General features: G+C 40.4%; 1 protein-coding gene across 1 annotated transcript; it reads right to left on the reverse strand.

The window, feature by feature from the left end:
• Positions 1 to 163: 163 nt before the first annotated feature.
• Positions 164 to 2,129, reverse strand: LOC121600194 (peroxidase-like). The gene is made up of 3 exons (XM_041928603.1): positions 1,023 to 2,129; positions 625 to 952; positions 164 to 553 (listed from the first exon to the last, which is right to left on the reverse strand). The coding sequence occupies exons 1-3, from the start codon at positions 2,105 to 2,107 to the stop codon at positions 194 to 196; spliced, it is 1,773 nt and encodes a 590-aa protein (XP_041784537.1). The 5' UTR covers positions 2,108 to 2,129; the 3' UTR covers positions 164 to 193.
• Positions 2,130 to 7,047: the final 4,918 nt, after the last annotated feature.

Genomic DNA, 7,047 nt, shown 5'->3' on the forward strand with positions numbered 1-7,047 from the left:
CACTTCACTAGTGGATACTGGCAGGCCTTGACCGACAGCGAATGGTGTGCCAAAAAAGAAGAAGAAGAAATAAAGAATCTACATATAAGATAGATTTGTTGGAAAATAAATCTCGTGATATCTGTACTCTAAATGTGTTTCCTTTAATAAATTTTCTAGAAAACATATTTTAAAGCATGTTTTAGGAAACACTTTACCACAGACGTGCATCGAGTGCGGGCATCATCGTGCAGGGTACCAACGGATTCGCGTCCGAGATCTGCTGGAAGGCACGCAGCTGCATCTGCGCCACACCTGGCGTATTGTCGCACAGTATGCGCGACATGCTGGCCTTCCGGATGTCGTTCAGCTGTGGTGGCGTGAACGAGCTTGGCCTGTTACCGTTCTCAAAGAAGAACCGATCTCCCTTACGCGTACGCAGGAACTGCTCCATCAGAATACAGTGATAGGTGGGACCGGCCTGCGTACCGGGTATGTGTCGCTCGAAGAACTCAGCCACCGTTAGATCCACATCGTCCACGGTACTATAGAGTGAGCTAAGTAGTTGAATGTCCTGCCAAAAAGAGAAAATCATTGAAGAAATTAAATTTCCCGAGTGAACCATAAATAATTCATCAACGTTACTCTTGGTCCACGTAGCTCCACAAAATCTTCCCAACGAGTGGCACGACCTAATCCGCAGTACTGTCGGAATGCATTGTAACCCGCTATTCCGTGATCGCGACTGCGCTGTATGTCCAGCGCCTTCAGATCGGTACCGAAGCGACCGCGCATCCGGAAGAGGAAGTGTTTGATTTCGGGATCAAAGCTCAAATCGTTCCGTCCCATTGGTTGCGTGGTCATCCCGCGCGTCAGCATCCGGTAGCCATCGTTTCGTTCCAGCACCGTAGGGTTAAACATGTGATCGTTGATGTTGATCGCACCGGCAAATGCTCGCGATTCCTGGTGAAGACTAAGGAGACGAGTTTTAAAACTTTAAAAAGAACAATCGTATTCCGTTGAATTTGACCGTTTCTGTGTACCTTAAGCTTCCAAGAATGGCCGAGTGGAAGTAACGGAACGCACCATTGGCGTGAGAGTTGAGAGAGGCTGGATTTATCGACGGCGTGTAATCATTCACGTAGTCACGCGTACGCACCAATAAACCGCGCTGGGTCATCGGATCCGGTCCGAGGAAATACGGTAACCATTCGTAATACACGATGTGCTGATACTGTGCAATGTTGATGCGTCGTGCCTCCTGGAACACCTTCTCATCGTTCCACAGTGGTCGCGCTTTGCACAGGTGTTGAGCAAGGCGATTGTGCTCGCGTAAGAACGCCACGTGCAGGATTGTTAATTCTGGCGTAATGTTGCTCCGCTCGTCTCCGGTCAAATAGCAGGTGTCGGTGGCAGCATTCAACGTACAGGCACTAGTGGCTTGCGGATGTCGTGGAGGCCAATCGGTACCGTTCCGATTGTCCACCTTCATCCGGCCGCCAACAAATGCACGGAGCTGCGCATTCTGCTGTCCACTGTTGCCGTATACTACGGACAGGTCTAGAAACGAAGTGGCCGCATTTAATTGCTGCGCCTGCTGACGGTTGGCGCAGCTCGATGGGTTAACGTCACAGGTGTTGAGTGTGCGTACTAGATCCAGACATTGAATCCCACCAGCGGATAGGACCGGGTCGTCCGGACGGACCGGAATTGGAAAGCATCGACGACCTGGATTGGTGACGACTCTTCCATTCTGGCAACACGCTACCTGATCCGAACTGCCTGCTCGTAGACCCATATCGTGTGCGACAAGCTGTCCGAACTGCATGTTCACTAGGGTGGTTCGTGGATCGAGTATGTTTTGGTCGTTGAACATCGTCATCGACAGTAGTCGAGCACTCGGTAGTTGGGCTCCAGTTTTTGAACGACGTGGAATGTACACACCATCACCGTACTCGGCCGGGAGTAATCTTCCGTACGGTGTGTTGGCTGATCCCCAGGATGGATTTTGCAGGTTGTTACAGGTACCGTCGAACGTACGGTACGGCGAACTGCTGTCACACTGTGCCAAAGCATGCGGCACCACAATGGCACTCAGCACAAAAAACAATCGCGTTACGAGCCACATTTTGCAGCGATCCGCATTAGCTCGGCACGATCGAAGCAATGTTGCTTTTATATCGATCCTATCCGGTATCGATCATTTCCCCTTTGTCATAGTCGGTAAACATTTGCAAATAGCAGACGTATGATAAACGGTACAGCACTGTTACTATTTTCCCTGGATAGTACAATGCGCCGTATTGATCTTCCAAATAACTTCCACCTGCCATAGCACACATACTGGGCGGTTGTATCGCTTCTACTGCGTTACAGTGCTAGTGAGTGTTGCCTATGGAATGTCACGCATCAATGAGTCCATTTCAGGATACCATCTGCGATAGAACACAACACAATCGGCAGAACAGTGAGAAGAGTATGATTGTTTCAAAGATAATGTTACGATTTTTTATTCATCCGATGATGCTGTACTTTCAATCGTACCTTCGTGCGTAATTGAATATCTGTACTATTTTGATAGTGTTTCGATATTTACGATTCGTAAAAGGCATAGAGGTTGAGAGTGGTAAAAGGACACAACAATACATAAAAAAAAGTTCAGTAAACTATAGTTAATAGTTGACTATATTTGATTGTACCAGCAGGTCGATCTATTGCGGTTATTCAGTACCAACAGTATTAATCACTATGTTTACCTATCCTGTTGGGTGATCTGTTAGAACAGTTGGCACTGTTATTGTTTCTCTGGTATTGCAAGTAAATACAGTGTCTGTCAAACTGACGCTCAGTTTGTTATCGATGGAGCAAGCAAGTGATCATTCATGTTAGTGAGGTGAGCATGTGTGACAAGATGTTTTCCATCGCAGTAGTGTATACAATATCAGAACATCATGAATTTGATATATACTAATTTTATTGTGATTTTTTTATTGTGAAGCAGAATAAAAAAACTTCCAACTTCCATCGCATATTTAAACCTTTAGGCTATAGGTACAGAAGTGAAGCGTTGCGATTGGGTTGTATCTGGAAGAAAATGATTAAACCTAAATTCTTGGAGAAGCTTTACAAGCTTAAGTTCTTGTGAAATCACATATTTCTCACATATGATTAAGAAATTAAGGATTGAACTGTTATTATCCAGGGAAAGGGTGCTGAAAGTCATAAGGAAACCAAATCAGCGATGACTTACAATATATAGATCGCCAATCATGATCATGATCGACCTGTCGTTGAACAGCAGCCAGATCATCCATGCAATGCAAACGAATTCGTCAAACGACAGATGCAATACCCTAATGGCTTATGACGAGCGGTTATCAGCCTTGAATAAAATTCATGTAATGCTTGAAGTGTTTGTCACTATAATTCCTGAAGGTGGAGACATTTCTGAACATTGAAAAGAAATTTGGTCGCTTCAACCCCGATCGATTGCACTTGGCATAGACATGAAAGATCTAGTGTTCGTTGCATTGATGTTATCCAGTTTGATAAAATCATACAATGGATTTCAATCTGGAGAAACAAGCACATATGTAGAATGGTGTTTTGATTCAGGCGCAACATGTCATATGACAAATAATGAAATAGACAAAACGAGACGATCGATTGTTTCGTTGGCGAACGGGCAGTTTATCAAATCAGCCGGTGTTGAAAAGTGTCAATTAGCTTCTTTGGATGGAAATGGTAACCGCAAAAAAGTTTCTCTATACAACGTGTATCATGTACCGTCGTTATCAACAAATCTGATATCGTTGAGTAAAATTACCGATAAAGGATACGAAGTAGTATTCGATACATTCGGTTTTGAATGTCGTGTCATGAAAGGAGAAAAAGTATTCTGGAAAACACGAAGGAGGAGTATATTATCTGATGAAACATACAAAACACGTGGACATAGAGGATAAAAGTAACTGTAAGTCTTGACGTAAATTCAGAAATTTTTAAAGTATGTAAATATTTAGAAAACATTCAATGATTGACAAGACAATTGAACCCAAGCTGATGCCTTAGACGTTAGGAGAAGTAGTGGTGCTACCACTTGAGCTAACTCCTGCACCGCCGATCTTGGAAGAATTGAACATCAACAACAAAAGAATGCGGATAGGATCTACTTCTGTACATTTTTTATCGGAGGTATTGGACTTGTACAAAAGTGTGGTAGACCTAGACGTCATTACAGATGATAGCGCATGAAAAACCTGGAAGAACAAGAGTATGAGAACAAGTGGTGGATTAACACGAGTGGAAGTCCTAAGCGGTCGCAAAAATGTAGGCCTTCTGTCGAGCGAGAAGTTGTATGAGGAATTCTAAACCAGAGAAAGATTGAGAAGAAAATTTAATAGTGATTGGGGGATGGGTTCTTTTTCTCAGAGTCCTTTTAGACATCGGGGCCCCACGCGGCCGCTTAGTTTACGTAAGGAAATCTCCGAGGCGCGGGGCAAAATGGTTAGATGGGGCGAAATAGTCACGACCACATTATTGGCAAATTAACACGTTTAAAATGACTTCATATGATTGAAAAACATGAAATACAATGTAAGACACACATCATAAACATTTCATAACCTCAGATTTATAAATAAATGAATAATTAGAAATAAAATAAATAAATAAATAATAGAAACGATGTTATTTTGATTGTCTGTAAAATAAGCTTTCGTAAGTATTTAGCAAAAAATGAGAGAAAAAAGATTGTGTATGTAGGTACTAGGTAAAAAAGTAACCATTTAAATTTAATGTATGTTAAGTTTTAAGTAGACTAACCTAAAGTTTGTAAAATGTTTCGCTTGGGGTAAAATGGTCGTTCCAGGTGTGGCCAAATGGTTGATATATTTTGACAGGAGCAAAATGATGTGGCTGTCGTGTAATCAAAGGTCACTATAATATATTTGTTTTATATAAATACAATTATGCTGTATGTATACTATACCCACAAGAACAAATACTGACACCTCGTGCATTGTTAAAATATTCTAGCAATTTACTAAATTGTTTAACAAAACACTTTAATACAAAACTTGAATCTCTACCCTTAAAGCCATTCCACAAAGAGCGCGATCACATCCCATCTTCGATTGCAAACACGATTTGACGCCTATTTTGATAGGTGCAGTTACGTTCAATTTGGATGCAATGGTTTTTAACACTTTTTACAATTGAAATATTATTGAAGAAAATAAAAAATTCTTTGCGAAAAATTTAAGATAATGAGTAGGATTACAAAAGTTTGAAATTGTATTAATTTACCATCAAGTTGTGTCCAATGTTGTGGTCCATTTTGCCACTTTGTTTTGATGTGTTTTGACATTTTCTGTATGACTTTTTTGCCCCATGACCAATACATTTTCACGACCTTTGAAGTTGATTTTCATTGTATGTATTTATATTTGTTATTACTATTTTTACTACTATTTTTGTTTCATGAATAAGTCGTTGAAGCATCGATTTCCGTCAAAATATCAGTTTAAAGTAGTTTACTCAATGATATACATAGCAAAATCCTTAACAGTGCCGTTTTGTCTCGACTTCCCCTACTGCTTGATCCGCCTCTTATGAAGCCATGCTAAAAGAATAATTGAACAAGAAGATGATTCTGAGTGATACTAAATAACTATTATTCCTCCTTATTTCGTTGAAACAATAACCTCGGTAAACTTTTTAAACAATAACCTCGGTGGAAACAATAACCTCGGTAAACTTTTTATTTATTTTTTAATATCTTTATGTCATATGTTTTTTTTCTAAACTTAAACATTATAGGGGTTTTGAATTGAGTTTCGACTATCGGCATTATTTTTTTTGCACCGTTGTAATATATTCTTGACTAGCATCCTACATTTTAGACTAAGAGCAATGGACTTTTGGCTAGGAGCAATTGATTTCAGCAGGCCGGTTGCAATGGTTATGAATCATCATCAGTACCAGGTGTATAACTCCTAAATGTATACCATGTTTCAGTTGGTCCACTATGGCCTAGCTCAGCGAACGGCAAACAAACCGTACCGGATCGAACAGCTATTCAATTAAAGTCCACAATTATTTAAATCATGTGGACTGTATACAAAATGCGGATTTACGTATTTACAATTGGTAGACAAATGTGTTTTTCAAATCAGGCATTGTTTTAAGCAGCTTGACCATTGTTTATTGAACTGTAAAACCTTGTATCTGTTTGGGTCTTCACATGCAGCTCTACGAACATTTTTGTGGAAATTGACTCTTTCGTTCGCAAAGTTTTGAAGGTCTTGTAAAACTTCGAGGTTCATGTTAAGTTGGTGAGGGAACCATCTAGTTGTTCAAGGTCTCCGGTGCCGCTATGGGTGCGTACGCTTTATAAACCCATTTTAAGACATGGGCGGGGGTATAGCTTCAGGATCTAGAATCTACATCACATTCTCCTTTAGCTTTCTTCAGTCTTTGATTTCATTGAGATAGTATAAACTAATTTTGCCTTTGCAAGGATCTCTTTTTGTCTCTAGGTATATGTATTATAGGTGGATAGAGATAGGATTAGAGTTGGTACTTTTTCAAAATTAAGATCACAATAATGACAACAAAAATAATAAAACTCAATGCGTATTGGTGCAAATCTTAACGGTATTATCTTTCTTTTCTATTTGGGCAAAAGATAACCTTTCCCCTCGACAGTCGTTCTGAGCGCCTGAAGGTATGCAATAAGTCAGCTTAACTTATCTAATCTAATAGATCTAATTCCCACGGTAATTTCTTTTCAATTAGAATAGGTTTGCAACAATATTTTATGCGGTCTTTAATACACTAAGATTTTTTAATTGCAGTGACCGTCGTGGGGTGAATTCTAGGATGGACCGTTCTTCCGTAGCAAGGATTATTCGGCTGGTGGCACTGAATTAGTTTCGATGTCTTTGCAGGCCGGCATTTCCACGTGGGATGTTACGCTAAAAGAAAACAGAACTTGCTTCAGTGCCATGCGATTTTCAATATTAGCCCTATTTTTCCATAGTAGCAAAACAAATACCTGATGCCGAA

The sequence above is a fragment of the Anopheles merus genome, chromosome 3L (genome assembly GCF_017562075.2).
Source record: "Anopheles merus strain MAF chromosome 3L, AmerM5.1, whole genome shotgun sequence".
NCBI classification, from domain to species: domain Eukaryota; kingdom Metazoa; phylum Arthropoda; class Insecta; order Diptera; family Culicidae; genus Anopheles; species Anopheles merus.

What these genes read in the sequence shown, in the direction of transcription:
- LOC121600194 (XM_041928603.1), bottom strand. Translation starts at nt 2,107, where the DNA reads ATGTGGCTCGTAACGCGATTGTTTTTTGTGCTGAGTGCCATTGTGGTG. An exon ending in GCCATTCTTGGAAGCTTAAG is followed by an intron (nt 953 to 1,022) that starts GTACACAGAAAC and finishes TCGTCTCCTTAG; the next exon opens with TCTTCACCAGGAATCGCGAG. An exon ending in TGGAGCTACGTGGACCAAGA is followed by an intron (nt 554 to 624) that starts GTAACGTTGATG and finishes TCTTTTTGGCAG; the next exon opens with GACATTCAACTACTTAGCTC.